The sequence below is a fragment of the Humulus lupulus genome, chromosome 6, assembly GCF_963169125.1.
Source record: "Humulus lupulus chromosome 6, drHumLupu1.1, whole genome shotgun sequence".
Classification (NCBI taxonomy): Eukaryota; Viridiplantae; Streptophyta; class Magnoliopsida; order Rosales; family Cannabaceae; genus Humulus; species Humulus lupulus.
The window spans coordinates 149,534,363-149,551,562 of NC_084798.1; the positions used below are offsets into that span (position 1 = coordinate 149,534,363).

The 17,200-nt window shown below is 32.0% G+C and overlaps 1 protein-coding gene across 3 annotated transcripts; it reads right to left on the reverse strand.

The window, feature by feature from the left end:
- Positions 1 to 4,011: 4,011 nt before the first annotated feature.
- Positions 4,012 to 12,804, reverse strand: LOC133782601 (double-strand break repair protein MRE11). 3 transcript variants are annotated; one of them, XM_062221936.1, is made up of 23 exons: positions 12,617 to 12,804; positions 12,170 to 12,223; positions 11,774 to 11,909; positions 11,448 to 11,605; positions 11,169 to 11,259; positions 10,464 to 10,583; positions 10,299 to 10,367; positions 10,128 to 10,219; positions 9,648 to 9,750; positions 9,430 to 9,537; positions 9,271 to 9,333; positions 9,128 to 9,199; positions 8,925 to 9,002; positions 8,147 to 8,209; positions 7,994 to 8,048; positions 7,465 to 7,547; positions 6,937 to 7,050; positions 6,659 to 6,736; positions 6,166 to 6,237; positions 5,789 to 6,054; positions 5,096 to 5,216; positions 4,622 to 4,813; positions 4,012 to 4,443 (listed from the first exon to the last, which is right to left on the reverse strand). In XM_062221936.1, exons 2-23 carry the CDS (start codon positions 12,184 to 12,186, stop codon positions 4,411 to 4,413), a joined length of 2,184 nt encoding a protein of 727 aa, XP_062077920.1. In that variant the 5' UTR covers positions 12,187 to 12,223; positions 12,617 to 12,804; the 3' UTR covers positions 4,012 to 4,410. The 3 variants fall into 3 exon arrangements, with proteins under 3 accessions (XP_062077920.1, XP_062077918.1, XP_062077919.1); XM_062221934.1 differs by having other exon boundaries at positions 7,988 to 8,048; XM_062221935.1 differs by lacking the exon at positions 12,617 to 12,804 and adding an exon at positions 12,454 to 12,563 and having other exon boundaries at positions 7,988 to 8,048.
- Between the last annotated feature and the right edge of the window lie 4,396 nt (positions 12,805 to 17,200).

Consider the following 17,200-nt stretch of genomic DNA (forward strand, 5'->3'; position numbering starts at 1 on the left):
CTTGATAGAAGATAAATGTTATTCTAATTTTTTATATAGTTACACAAACCTATATATAATGTATTTATAATGTTTGTTGTTATTTAATATGAATATATATATTTAGTTAAGTTACATTAAGTAATTAAAAAAACATGTTTTCTTTGTATATATAAATGATAAAAAATTAATAAAAATTAAGATTATCTATTATTTATTATTATAAAAATGATATTTTATAATATTTGAATTTATATTAATATAATTATTAAATATCTAGTTATGTATTAAATATTAGGGAAATTCCCTGGTATACTAACATTTACTATAAAATTTCAATTTTACGGTCCAAGTTTTACTCTTTTATATTTATATTGTATTTTTTTTAATTATACTATTTCACTAATTTAAAATTTTCAAAAATACGGTCTACTTAAAGCTAATACACTTTTTTATTTAAACGTTGTTGTCTACCACTTACACTTACCAACTTTGTTATATGATGATATATATTTTTATCAATGCCTCCAGATAAACACAATTGAGTTTGTGAGTTTGCTTCTCTTAATTAATTCATTGTCATCATCATTGTACTCACATATGTAAATATATATATAAATATTATTTTTTGATTAAAATGATTATGAGTGCGTTCCATTTATAAGAGAGAATTGAATCAAATTGATTCCACGTTTTATAAAAAGTTCTATATATATATATACATATATGATGAGAGTAAAATACTTGCAGAACTAATGTTATTATAACAATATTAATTTTGAAATAAAAACTTATTAAAAATTATGATTAGGTTGTTTTTTTTTTAAGTTGACAATAAATATGACGAACGAGAAATTTTCCTAATTAATTTGATGATTTTTTTTTAAAAAAATTATCAAAGCAACATGATAATATATAAGGTGGCTACAATTAAATATTAATACAAACATAAATTTAATTAACCGTAACAACCTCATATGCAACATAAACTCTATATTAACTTTATTAAACGTTATTTTGAATTCATCATATGTCTAATGATGTTGTTTATAAGGTTGTTTTGGTTGCTTTATTAGATGTTTCGGTTGATTTGTCAATTTGATAAACAATGATGAAAAAAAAAGTTATTTGGATCAACCTAAGCAACCATACCAGCAACCTCATATGCAACCTCAGCAACATGAGATGAAACATCAACAAGTTCCTATGGAACACCAACAACAACCTTATATATGTAACCTGAGCTGCAGCTACCTCATAAACTTAATGAAATAGTATATGTTTCTTTTAATTTGTTCTGCAACCATTAAAATTCCTAAGCAACCCATAATTCTCATAAACATTTTATAAAGCAACCTTTGAAAATTCTGAAGCAATTCTATGTAATAACTTATTAAGCAACACATAAATCACACATGTTAAGCAACCCATAAATTAACCTGTTAAGCAACCCTTGAAGCTCCTTACGCAATCCTTAAAGCAATTTCATAAACAACTTATTATGCAACCCTAGAAACTACTTAAACAATCCATAATCCTCACAAAACAACATGTTAAGCAGCTCTCTAAACTCCTAAGCAATCTGTAATCCTCATAAACAATCTATAAAACAAACTCTTAAGCAACCCTTGAAAATTCTGAAGCAATTCTACATAACAACATATTAAGTAACATGTTAAGCAACTCATAAAACAAACTGTTAAGCAACCCTTGAAACTCCTTACACAATTCTTAAAGCAACTTGATAAACAACGTATAAATTAACTTATTAAGCAACTCTTGAAACTCTTTAAGCAGCCCTAGATAACAATCTGTTAAGCAACCTTAGAAACTCCTTAGACTACCCATAATCCTCATAAAGCAATATGTTAAGCAACTCTTGAAATTCCTAAACAACCCATAATCTTTATAAGCAATCTATAAAGCAACCTCTTAAGCAACTCTTGAAAATTCTGAAGTAATTCTATATAACAACTTATTAAGCAACATATAAAGCAACATGTTAAACAACCTTATATATCTAATCAACCCATAAAACAACCTATTAATCAACCCTTGAATCTCCTTACGCAGTCATTAAAGTAACTTGATTAACAACTCATAAAACAACCTGTTAAGCAACCATTGAAACTCCTTAAACAACCATATAAAGTTTCATTTATATAGTTGCAAAGCAACATAAAGTTTCATTTTTGTAGTATCAACAATTTCAATTAACAAGTCCGATTAAGAAATAACACTTATCACCACAACTCAAAATTAGAGGAAAAAAATATTGAAGGTGGGAAGAAAAGCATTGAAGGTTGCAACCTCCTTTATTTTATTTCTTCAAAACAAAGACTTAAAAAAAGGAAGGAATAATTAATTTAATTAAAATAGCATCATAACTTCACATGGACATTTCCAAGTTTTCAATTTGACACATTTAACATTTTCACAATTATAAAATTTTCCCCAGTATTATATTAATAGAATTGTTGATCTTCAACTTTGTTTCAAGTGACATATATAATCATGAAAATGAGAAGATGAACGATATCAATACATACTATATACTTTTTTTTATATAAATAATGCAGCTACTCCACGTGTTGAACACCCACATAATTTTACATATACAACACCCATAATTTATGATTATATATATATATGATTTTGTTTATATATATATATATATATATATATAAATGAACATAAAGTTCTATACATGGTACTCGTGTGGCATGGAATATAAAAAAAAATTAATAATAACAAAACATACTACATATACCCATGTTTGACTATGCTTTATTTACTTTCAAATTAGACCAAGATTCACATTGTTTATAATACTTACTTCAAAGGCGTACTATTATGCAAATTGTATTTTTGCAAAACATCTTAAAGGAATATATTAATGAATGAATTATTTAATTACCGTATTTTTGCATTAAAACTTTTGTATATATGTATTAATGAAAAAAGCCCTAAATATTATTATAATAATAATATATGAATTTATATTAATATAATTATTAAATATTTAGTTTTGTATTAAATATTATTATAATAATAATATTTTATAATATTTGAATTTATATTAATATAACTAATAAATATTTATTTTTTAATAATTTTTAAATGTATATTCCGTTAAATATTTGTAATATTCTATTAAAATTAACAAAAATAAATTAAAATAAATTTTTTTTGTTATCTATACATATATAGATATGATAGATAAGTAGATACTGTATAGCAAAAAAAAGTTGGAACAAACAAATGAAGAACAAAACAAAACATGAATGAAAACTACCCTCGTGTGTTCGTGAGAGTTTGAAATAATAATGGGAAATATTTTGAGTTATATTTAACCATTGAGTTTATTAGTCGACTGGGTTAATTACAGCTACATTGGATTCTAACTAGTGTCATTCATTATAATATATCATTCTAATTTGAGTTCAGTGTAGCATTATCTTAGGTCTTGATTGGCCCATTCATGACTAATTAGGTCAAGTCTAGAACTATAATTTGTAAGGAATGATATATGGGCAATAAGTGAAATGATTTGAGAAGAATATTACGTTTTGTTATACAACTGTATTATGTGAAAGGGGTGTGTCTAAAGTCTTTACATAACTCACAATTTTCTTTTCTTTTATTTATTTATTTTTTTGTCCAACTAAAGTGGATCTTTTTTTTTTTTTCTGATACACTTGGCTGGGACATTTGGGGAAATTTATCATAATCCTAATCCCAACCACATGTGCTAAACAAGTCCATTAGAATCTCAGTTTCAGGAATATTCGAAACCATCCGTAGTTGGATATATAGCCTTCACATATATCAATGTATAACTTCACAACTTATAACATTTATTGTACAACTGATATATTTTATTTCATTTTGCAACAACTAATATCTTTATTATCTCGCATAACCCATAAGTTGTAAAATAAACAACAAATAATATGGAACAGCAACCAATAAAGATGAAAGTAAATGAGGAAAAAACATCATACTACTGTTGATCATCACTCGTGAGAAGGCTAAATAAATATCACAATATATTTTGAAATCTAACTTCATATCGTAATGTATTTTAGATGGCAGTTAAAATTAACAAGTAATATAATGCTAAGTTAATCAAGTTATTTTTCTTCAAGATTATTTGTCATAAGGTATGGCATTACTCATAATTAGCGGGTCATTAAGACAGTTGAACTTGAAAACCAAAGCTCAGACATACCAATTTGTCTCGCTATTTAAATAAGATCTCTAACGACTACCATTATAAAAACTATACCAAAAGTTTCAGCTGCACAAGGTTGTACAAAAATTTGAGCACAAGCCTTGGGAAAGCATGGGGTGTTCATAGATTTTCTTCTTGCTGTGTTCCTACAACCATTTTGTACAAGGTCATGTAGGTATGGTGCACCTAAACACCAGTTACCGTCTTAGAGCCCCGTAATTTCTTGTTACCTACGAAGTGAGTGTAAGAAAAAGGTCAGAATCGAATATGATCATGAAGAAAAAGAAGATAAAGAAGAGAAGAATGTTGGATTGAGATGGTGTGGAAGTACTTAAAAAAAAAGTGTCAACGATATAGACATATATTATAATAGAGGCCGTGAAAAGGGAAAATGAAAAAGAATCCAACCCGAGGTTGAGACTTGTTAAATCTCTTTGCAACATTATCCTCTTCGTCGTCGTCGTCATCCTTGCTCATAAGCATTCGATGCAATGCAGAGTTTTCTGATTTCTTTCCCCGCTTAGAGGATTGTGAAGAACCTCTGCCTCTTCCTCTTGGAGCAGCCCTTTTGCGTCCTTTTCCTTGGACATCTTCATTTTCCTTCAGTAGAAAAACCACACAAATCAAGCATGCAATGAGCAGAACAAGGAAGCAATAGATACGTGATTGTCCTCTTCTTTTTAATTGTTTTAGGTACACTGAGCAATAATCACATAAAAAAGTGTTGATGACCAATCAGATTGGTATAACATAGAACAACTCTTCCAGTGTTCCCAAGCAAACAAAAAAAGAAAAAAAAAATCAGCAATTTGGCATTTCTCAAAGGTTATCATTCGTAACAGTAAAAGGAGAGCCTAAATAAATTAAGATGGTAGTCCATACCGAACTTTCATCAATCTCATCAACATCAAGTTTCCCCACATCTTCACTTGAGGCAGAATCCACATTAGTCTCATCAACGACAATATTTTGAACTGCAGCAGTTGCAGCAGCTGAGGCAGATCTGTAATGAATGTCGTGGATTACTAAAGCAACATATAAATTGTGCACAAGACTTGTATTTGTTGCTATCAATGACTTCATCACATGGTGTACCCCTTGAAAAATGCAAGTTAATAGTAAAATTATTTTTTAGAATTTTTTAAATATAAGAACCAGTTAGCCCTTAAGCCCAACTGGGGTTCGAACCCCAAATCCATTACTTTTTTTTTAAACTAGGTTCCCCGCCTAGCCTTAAATTATTCAAGGACAGGAAAACTATAACAATTACTATCTGGGTAACTAGGAGGGACTTAAACCTCAAACTTAGTGGGAGAAAACTATATGTCTGACCATTTGAGCTACCCCAAACCCCTTGTACACATACCCAACCACATAGTCTAGCCTCAAGTGCCAAACTTAACAGTACTATTGATGCTTAACAATAAGTATGCATCTTTTAATTGGCTGACTCTGATAAGTCAAGATTTCAAACTACACAAACAATTAAATTGAACAATATTTAAATATAAAAGCACTAAATCTCAAATAATCTAGTAATCTAAATTTCATCTGGTGATAAGATCAAAAAGTAACCTCTGAGATTGGCGAAATCCAAGAGTTGCATCAAGAGTTGTCTGCTTCAAGTTACTGGAAGCCCTACCCCTTCCCCTACCCCTACCCCTACCCTTTCCTCTTGTGGAGGTTTTCCCTATATCCAGTTCAGAAGCAACACCAGATAGGCTAGAAGACCCCTTCCGACCTCTTGCTGTATGCTTTATACCAGATAACTGTGTTGTGTCTTCATCATCACTAAAGGAAACAGTGCTTCCAGCTCCTGCACCACTTTTACTTCTAAAATCCTACAAAATAATAAATAGAATAAACATTTAGAGGCAAAAAGTTGGATGCGAAATTCCCGCAGAAATAATGCGGCAAAAGATCACAAGAGCACCAGCTGCAATAAAAAATACCTCCGAGGATTGTAAATCTGAGGTGAGCTGTGCACTATCCTTGGGGCGTGTAGACCTCTCCTTGACACGCTCCTGCAAGAGATGGAAGTCTATACATATAAATGAAATAAACCTTTCACTGTGATTAAGATATCGTGGATGCTCAAACGGTGTAAATGCCTTTGATATTTCTAGTCACTACACCTACACCTAAACCTGTGCTCGAGAGATAGCTGTCCCCAAGTGTTTAGGCATTCAAATTAACAAGTCTTCAATATACAATATAAAATCAGTGTAAAAACAATGTGCACGTTAATGCCTTTCAAATGCAACATGCCAACATCTAAAGCCATGGCAATCAAGCAGTGATAAAGAACCAACCCAATTAATGCACAAAGGCAGAATTGCTGCCTTAGCAATGCAAAAGAAACTTCCGTCTATTTTGACTATATAATTGGGCATTGGTAAATAAAAATAATACTGTAAACATCAACAAATTGCAGAAAACTCTTGCCTCCATGCATTCACCAACTTTTAGAATTAAATCTTCCTCTTCAAATTTCAGGATATCAGAATCCCTGGCAATTTTATTCTGTTGAAAGTAGAGGAATGAGTAACTGTTAGCATCCGTTGAGTGAACACTAAAATAACACATTTATTTCACATATATGTATATAAAAAGCAATTGGTTGGGAAGAAATAATATAATCTAAAATTTTAGTACACAATCAATTTGCAAAAATGTAACACAAAGGACCTACATTTAACATAAAGACTCAAAAGGGTACTTACTCGTGTTTCCTCAAGATTGTACAGCAGGCAAGAGTAGAAAGCCATTTTGTCATCCTTATTAACAAAATTGTGTAATGCAACATCCAAGTCATCGACGGGAAGAATCTCCATTTTCTGCATTAATCAAATATTGCCATGATAAGCAATCTTAACAAGTCTGTTATGCTAACAAAGTCTCTGGTATTTTTTTTTACTAATATACAAGTTGAAATTCACCTAGCAACTGGAAGGATCCATTAGTATGCCTCACCAGATACATGGATTAAGATGCAAATCTATAATATATATATATATATTAATTATTACTTGGATTGTTTTAATAAGCTATTTCATTTCTATTAATTATGCTTTCTTTTGGTTTCTGACAAACCAAATAAAGCATGAATCGCCAAGAAGAATACTTTCACTAACTTAGCTTACAAAAAACTCATTCTGTCATATCCTCATACAAAGTTCAATGCTACAAGAAATACTAGACAAGGTGTAAAACACAAATACAACAGAAAGTACAAAGATGATGGTTGATACCAGATTATTTTCGGCAACTAAAGCCTCTATGTTTTGTTGATTAAGCTCTTCTGGGCGAAGTCGGTCAGAATCACCAATTTTAGCTGCAAATAAAGGTAAAAGTAAATGAGATTACTTTACAATAACAAATCCCAAGAATTTGGATGCTAAAGTAAATAATCCGTCACCAATTTTAGCTGCAAATAAAAGTTAAATAGAATCGAGATTACTTTACAATAACAAATCCCAAGAATCTGATTACTAAAGTAAATCATTCACAAGATGTTTGATAAGAAAGAGATGATCATCAATAAATTACAAAATCGGTTATTTTAGGAGAACTAAAATCACAATAATACAACAATTCACTATATAATAATAACGAATAAAATAGATTTTACAAGATAATACAAAGTCAAAAGTGTGAGATTACTAGTATAAATTTATCACTAAATAGATATCCGCTTTAAGTCTGATTCTTCCGCTAGTCTATACATGTAACCAAATGACCGATAAAAGTGTATAGACCACTGAATGAACTCATCACCACCTTGACCCCTTTTTGAAGCCTTTGAAAATATAAGGATGTCTTGAGGATTTGCAACCTACAATATGTTGAACACATTTCACTTCCCAAATGCAATTTGTCAAAAAATTTAAGCATTCAGCTTCATGATCCAGGAAGAACGGCAGATGATGATACCTTTCCTACATACTTCTGACCAAATCTTTGAGGATTTATTGTCATAAATCCAGAGTAGTCTACCTGCCAATCAGCTCAGAAGTTAACCTCTCATGCCAGAAAGTAACTACAGAGCTATTTACTATTAAATTAATTATATGATAATTAAAACCAGCACACCATCTTAAAAATTGTAAAAAAAGATAAATAAAATATATAGTAAAGTAATAAATTAAATGAAAAAGGAAAAATAAATACAAAAACAAATATAAAGAAAACAAAAAAAAAACCCAAATAAGACTGCAGAACTAGTTATAAAACATTTCGAGTTCCTCATGGGTACCTACATAGTAACTGCTATAATCTTTTGGTTCACCAATATTGTAGGATTGGGCAGGGATCCTAGTTCCAAAAAAGGGTAAACCATGGAACAGAGAACCGAACTAAAGGAGACACAAGGGTACAAATGTGAAAAAAGGACAAAATCAGTAAATATAATATTACTAAATCGTACGTCTGTAGAATATTTTGTATATTTATTTGGTATCTTCCTTTAGGGGAACCAAATAGTTTGTTTCCTTTTTTATATGATTTTCCTGATTCTTAGGTTTAGAGTTGACCTAGAATTTTTGGTAGTTAATAGCAGATTTGTACAGATTTGTATACAGCTTGTACCAGGCTACCAGCCTAATTAAAGCCTCTATTTCTCTATCAATAAGAAAATTGATCACTAGAATCACCCTAATTCACATAGATCATATTTGACAGCAATACCATTTCCGGTGATGTCACAAATTACCTTTATTCGGATTAGTGGAAGTATAAACTCCAAGCTATTAGCAGCCTTTTTCCTGGATTTTTCTATCAGATTTCTAACCTGACAGACAATTATATTTGTTCAGTTAGTTATGATATACAGCACAAGCCTAATAACAAATAAAATAAACCTCTGATATGACAATAATTTTCCAAAACATATGAATATGTAGAAGGAAAACAGACCACTGCATCCAAGTGTTCAAGAATAGAATTTTGATCATTGGGATCAATATCAGATTCGTCCTTCAATACAACCTGCAATTTGGAATTGAGTAATTTATCAGAATATGATTTACAAGATACATAACAAAAAATATGAAATTTACCTCTGTATACTCGAAAGGTCTCACTGATGTCAAGGGTATCTTGGTCGGACGATATTGATTCCCCTACATTTTACAGGCAATGTTACCAAACTCGGAGGGAAAGTATGACAAAAGATAATGTTGCTGAACATATGCATTTAAAATTTCAAAGAGGACAACCTTGATCTCTAACAGAAGCACGTGTTTTGGCTTTGATTCTCCATCAATCAGTGATGTGGCAACTGACGAACCAGGTTGTGTAATGTGAAATCCCATTCCTGGGACCTCCTGTGAAAAGCAGTCATTTTTTTTTTTGAGAATACAAATACAAACACATCCATGACAATATCAAGTAGAAATTAATGTAAGCACAAGAAATATTCCAATGTGGTATGTACCTGAGGGTCGACAAGACATTCATGTTCGTGGCCCCAAACAATGAAGTCTAGGAAGCGTGGCAAAAAGTGTTCATTGATTGCATTTTTAGGGTTTGTCTTTACTCTGCAAAGCAATGAGAACATTAAAAGACCTCACATGTTTATCTCTGAATTGGTGTTGCATAAAGTGGGATGAAAAAACAACTTAGATGTTCTCCTTTCACTTCTTCTCAATCCATCCCTCGTACACAAGCATGTGTACTAACATAAAATTCTATTATAGTGACAGACATGAGTACTAAATCCCTCCCATCTGTCCCTCATGCAGGAACAAATGAAGTAGCAGCACTATTCAATTAGTCTCAAACTTGATTACATCCCTCTTCAATTTCAGGTCTAATGACTAATCCATCCAAGTCCACAGTCTGTCCATTAACACCCCCCCCCCCCCCCCCCCTTTTCTCTGTCTCTCTCTCTCTCACACACACACACACACAAAACCTGTTTTGATGAAGCACAAGAATGTTAAACCAGTCTGACACTTGACAACCCTCTTGAGATTCAGGCCTCATCCATTGTACAGCATGCGGAGTCTGAAAATTTAATAAAGAAACCAAACTCAGTAACAGCTCTTAAAATCAGTAACAACGCAGAAGAAGACCAAAATACTACCTGAAACATTCTATTAAGCCTCTCATCCCGGATATTACCAAGACCATACAAAGCTACTGCTGTCGATCCCTGCAATTCATAAGCAATTATTAGTGCTTAGGAAAGAAACTTATATCTACATCCAAGATTTTTATTAATTATAATGTTACATATCCACTAACAGACCTTCTTAATAAGAATAGGATTAAGGGTGATCTGACCAACACCAGAACCCCCAAGAACCATTTTCCCAAAATAGTTCACAAGATTGCACGCTGAGAGAATATCAACTGCGGAAAGGTTATCCTGTCAATAATTACCATAGTAAGGAATGGGAATTTCATGATAAAAAGAAATTAAAATTTGCTTTAAGATCAGTAATACTAAGTCACATGTACATATAACTAAAAGAATTAAAAGAAAAATCATTAATAGGTTTAGCAGAAGCTAAATTTTATAAACACTCAGACAGATATCACCAAATTAAAGAGCAGAATTTACTATAATTCCATCACTGGTTCAGCCTGCTCCTTAACCAGTTGACAAATGAACTCAAATGGAAAAAAATCCTGCTATCCGACTTGAAAAGATGATATAAGGTTCCAACTATTAATATTATTTGTGTTATATTTATCAGTGTTCCTTGTCTTTCCTAGTAAACAGAGGAAGACTCTCAGGGAGAATGAGCATGGTAGAAAGAATGATTCAGGATGCTTTTGAATATTTGGATATCACGAAAGGCACATAAGGGTAAGAATTTACAGCTCTAGTTCTTACCTGAAATTTGCATGAACTCAACTTTAAAATTCACAAGTATCAATGAGGTTTACAAAAAAAGGCAACATATAATTATTTTTGTAACTACATCATTTCACCATATAATATCCATACCACTCCAGCAGGATCATCATGGTTTCCATGAATACTGAATACAGGCAAGCCAACATTGTAGTGTGGATCTTCATAATTTACATGACCAAATCTGTCAAAGAAGCACAGATGCAAACCAAAGAGTAGATTTCAACAAGAACTTCTTAAATTCTAAATTATTATTGAATGGACCAAAGCATCTAAACAAAGTAGTATATGAGTGTTTGGCCAAGATAAGCTTGGACAAGTAATTAGGGATCCCAAGTCTATACAAAAAATGAATATCTTTAAAAGTCATACGTGTTTGGAAAATTCACAGTCTGGTCACTAACAACTTGGAACTGTATTGGCCGATCATTGAGGCAGTGACGACGAAGAATCTCAATGGCCTTAACTAGTGTTGTCCTTGAAGGCTTATTCTCATGGAAAAGATCACCACCTAGAAGCACAAAATCCACCTGATATCAAATGAAAATCAGTCCAAAGAAACATGTGAATATACAAAAAATGAATGCAAAAATCAAACCAAAGGCCCTTCAGATTAATATATAAACAAACACTACTGTCAAAGTAATACTGCGAAGGACAGATTCCAAATAAGGTTAACAGGAGAATTTAGCGATCACCTGCTTTTGTACAGCTATTGAGCATATCTCTTCAAATGCCTGGAATGAATCGTGACGCCGTACTTCATCCTTCTCCATATAGCCCAAATGGCAATCCGTAGCAACAAGTACTCGAAGTGTATTGCTAATCTCCTCCCTAAAACAACTTTTGTCATACATGAATACAAAGATAATTTTCCTAGAAAATTTAGACTAGTTAATCGATAAAACTTCCTCTGCACTGCAAAACTATCAAAACTTCTACCATATGTAGGAAATTGAATAACTCGAGTATTCAATGATCTGCAAGCCCAAGCTTGCTAATAAGTGGATCTAACTTTCTAAATTCTCTCAATTCAGACTGAAAGGTGTTTTCTCCATAACCAAACACAAAAGTTACGAAAGAAAATCATCTACCTCGATAAGTCGGCCATGCCTGATGCAGCAATTCCCCCCTTTTACAGTTCAAACCTATAAGAGGGTACCATGAAAAAATATCAGTCCAGCACCATTCAGTGATTCCATTCATCAATTCAACTATTTCGATACTGAAAATACTTCAAAACTCAATCACCCTATAACTTGAAATACAAGCTTGCCCTAAAACTGTAAGAGTCGAGGAAAAGAACCAAAACCCAGTTTCCATTATACTGAAAATAGTACACTTCAAGTGAAACAACAAACATCAGAAATATAAGAACCTTGATTGAGTTATATCAGCAGAAGTGCACAGCTAACAGATAGAGTATTAATTCAAAACAAGCGAATCGAGTGCAGAAAAATCGTAAAAAAAAAAGTGTAAGAAGAAAGCGAATTTTCTCTCAGTTTCCCGCATTTTCTGGGAAAAATAGAGCTAGTAGATACCTGTTAAATGTTTATGGATAGACTAACGAGGAGTGTGACTCGACTCGGTGAGTGGGTAAGAGGAGATTGCTGAGTCGACGAAACTTGCAGGGCAAAAATGGACTCTGCCGTGGCGCGGAATTTTTAAAAGAAGATGGAAAATGAGACTATATTGAACAGAGAATGGAAGGGCCAAAGCCAAGTTTTATTTTTAGGGAAAATACTAATTTGTTAATGTGTTTTGACCTGAGTTTTATTTTACAAAACACATCAAAAAATAGTTAGTATCATCAACCTTATTTTGGTCAGACGACTAAAATACACATTGATTTTATTTAATATTGAATTAATTAAAAAATTAAAAATATATTTTTAAATAAAAATAAATAATATATTACTTTTTGACACTTCGAGCTAAAATTATAATAGTCTTTTATCCGAACTAAAATTATAATGGTCTTAAAATAGTATTTTATCTGAGCTGAAATGACGTATGTTCTTCGAGCTAACTCAACTAATCATTTACGAGCCAATCATTGTATCCCTCCTGTTATTCTCTCGAGCCTTAACAACATATTTCCACACAAGTGAGAGGGCTAACCTAGGCTCAGAGCTTTTAATTCATTTACCCGAGCAAAATTTATGTACCTTGACATATGGGTATAACACCTAGTAATTACACAGTTGTTTTCAAACACACCCTTAATCGTCATTGTTGCACCCTAAAAATACGAGCTTGATTATCTTGCTCGGGGTACAACTTGCAAGCAATAAATGAAGGAAATTGGACTCTTGAGACATTTCATTAACTCCAGATCAAATAGCTCAAGGTTATGCCACCAAGTTTAGGATAGCTTGAGATCCTCCAGATCGCCTCAAATGACAGCGATGGAGATCGAGATATATGGTATCTAGATCGTCCTCATCAAGCTCCAAGCATGTTCCAAGTCAAATCATCATCGTCCCATAACATTCAGTTTGAGTAGCGCATCCAGCTCACAGAAGTCCAATGACACCCATGAGGAAGAATCCCAACAAACTCAGAGATTCTTCATGCATAATAAATATTTATAATCGTTATGTATCCAATGCCCTGTCGGTTTTTATAGATCAAATCAGAGATTATACGCAGCAGAACAACAATCAAAATTGTTAATTTAATCCCACAAGATTTATAGATCTACTTCTTCACATACATATATATATTAAATCAAAGATATGAATAGAAAATTACCTCAAGTCCTTCCTTGCTGCTATCTTTTTGTATGGCAAAAATCATTGAGATCTCACAGTAAGATCTTTCAAAATGTTCTCAACACACAAAGAGGCTTGCTATACAAAATAATAGGCAAAATCTATTTATCAGATGTTCTCAACACATGAGATCTGATAAAGTTTGGATCTGAGTTTGTGAAGAATAGTGACCTATGCTTGTATCACTGTTCACTTTCTCTCAGAGAGATTTCACGATATATTTTCTATCCCTGAAAAGTATCGTTCTGAAAAACTGATATCCTATATTTAATATATCCAATATATTAAAAATAAAATATTAGTTATTTTAAACAATTTGAAAATAACTAATCAGTTATTAGATTTTGTTTAAATAATAATATTTTAATCATATTACAATATCTCATTATTTATTTAATATTTAAATAACTAAAATTGTTGAACCAAGAAACTGCCATGAGTTTCTTATGCGTGTAGCACATTGACTGTGCATTGTGCTACACGTGTACCACATGCCAAGGAAGGCATGTGATTTTTCCCAATTTTTTCTTATTATTTAAATACCAAAAATCCCAAAAATAAATTAATTCAAAATTAATTATATTTTTGTTAAATCCAATAATTAATTAATTCTCAATTAATTAATTACACATAATTATACAATAATTATGTTTAGTGCATAGAAAAATATTTTACTTATCAAATAAGTCATTTTGCCCATTTTTGTATTTACCTTTGTCAGTGCTTGTTTGAGCCATTTTGGGGACCATGGACCTATAACATTAAGCTCCAATAAATTGAAACTAAATAATTAAACTCTTTTATTATAATAGTTAATTTACTAATTCTAATATTTCTCTACTATAAATTCAGAATTGCACTCTTTATGTTATAGATATACTTTTACAGAAATCTTATTCTAAGCTGTCCATTGATATAACCATCTTACAATAGTTCAACCATCTAATTAATTAGTTCATAAATTAGAATTGAATTCTTACCATTTTACCTTTCTAATTTACTTCTTATTCCTTAAGTACCATTAATTCACTAGTGAATAATTAATCTATAATCTAATTATAGATTTGAGCTCAAAATCATTCAGTTCCAGAATTAACCCTTAAGGGAACTAATATACGATCCGTTAGGAAAGATTAGATTCCGTATAGTTGATACATGTTTCCAGCCATCCATGATATCAAATCTCCAAAACAAAAGTCATTAGTCTCATTCTATGAAGAGACCTTAACGAATGAATCAAAAGATTTAATAACACATGAACAGGAGTTCATGAACACTCAGGATTTAGGTTGATCTATAAATGATCATCAGTTATGATATGAATTACAAGTCTTTATTGTTAAATGATTTTTGGATAAAGACTTTTATTCATATCGGTCCATGTCATATATAATTATATTATATAAAACACCTTTACCGAGATGTCTTACCACATCAATAATCCGAATCTATATTATTTGTATCAACATGATACTCAACAAACCGTACTTACAACCCCAATTAAAGAATTCCATAACTTCAATTTGTTGTTGTTAACTATTTTTATTCATTCATGTGTTCTTAATTCTCTCGTACTAATAAAAGATCACATCCTCAATAATGAATATGGAATTTTTATGATATTTACAAAATTATTCAAACAGTAATTTAATAATCGAAATATAACAATAATAGATCATTGTATTTATTTATTCATCGAAATAATAAATGTCTTTTATATGCTTTTAGGACATACTCCTAGCAATCTCCCACTTGTACTAGCAAGTAGGGCATTTCTCTCAATCTCATATTACGTACATGACCCTCGAATTGCTTTGCAGGAAGCGTCTTCGTAAACGGGTCTGCCAAGTTGTGTTCTGATGCGATTTTCATAATGGACACATTGTATGATTTCTTTGACTAAGTGGTATTTGCGCTCTATATGCTTTCCCCTCTTGTAACTTCTTGGTTCTTTATAATTAGCCACTGCTCCACTGTTGTCACAGTAAAGAACTAGTGCTTTCTCCACTTCTGGAACCACTTCCGGATCCGTGTAGAACTTTTTCAGCCAAACTGCTTATTTAGCTGCTTCACAAGCTGCTATGTATTCAGCTTCCATGGTTGAATCAGCTATATTGGATTGTTTAATGCTTCTCCAGACAACTACTCCACCACCAAGAGTGAACACTAACCCAGAAGTAGACTTTCTACTATCCTTGTCAAATTGAAAATCTGAGTCAGTGTATCCAGTAGGTTCAAGGTCACTACTCGAATATACTAACATATAGTTCCTCGTTCTCCTAAGATACTTGAGAATATGTTTCACTGCAATCCAGTGTTCCAAACCTGGATTTGACTGATAACGACTGACAATCCCTACTTCATAACATATGTCAGGTCTAGTATATAACATTGCATACATTAGGCTCCCTATAGTTGATGCATGGGGATACTTTCTCATGTCCTCTTGCTCTTGTGGTGTCTTTGGACATTGATCTTTGCAAAGAGTAATTCCATGTCTGGTCAGCAATTGACCGTTTTTGGAATTTTCCATAGAGAATCTTTCAAGCACTTTATCAATATAATTTGCTTGTGAAAGTGCTATGAGCTTGTTCTTTCTATCTCTTAGAATTTTAATGCCTAGAACATAACTCGCTTCTCCCAAATCTTTCATTTGGAATTTGTCATCCAACCATTTCTTTACATTTGATAATGTCTCTACATCATTCCCAATGAGTAGGATATCATCAACGTAAAGAACTAAGAAAACCATAACTTTCCCTTTGATGTATTTATAAACACATACTTCGTCAACATTTTGTTCGAAGCCATATGTTTTGATAGTTTCATCAAATGTTAAGTTCCAAGATCTTGATGCTTGTTTCAATCCATATATGAATTTCAACAACTTGCATACTTTTTGATCTTGATCTTTCTTAATAAACCCTTCTAGTTGTTCCATATATATGGTTTCATCAAGTTGGCCATTCAGAAAGGCTATCTTGACATCCATTTGCCAGATCTCGTAATCACAGATGACAGCTATGGATAAAAGTATGTGAATGGACTTAAGCATGGCCACAAGAGAAAATGTTTCTTCATAGTCTACACCTTCTCTCAGTGTGTAGCCTTTGGCCACAAGCCTTGCTTTATAAGTCTCTACCTTTCCATTTGCACCCCTTTTCTTCTTGTAGATCCATTTACATCTAATGGCATTAATATTGTCAGGCAGATCTACAAGTTCCCAGACTGAATTGGAATACATTATTTCCATTTCTGGATTCATGGAAGTTTGCCACTTATCAACATCAGGGTCTTCCATTGCTTCTTTAAAAGTCAATGGATCGTCCTTTTCAATATCTGATACAAGAA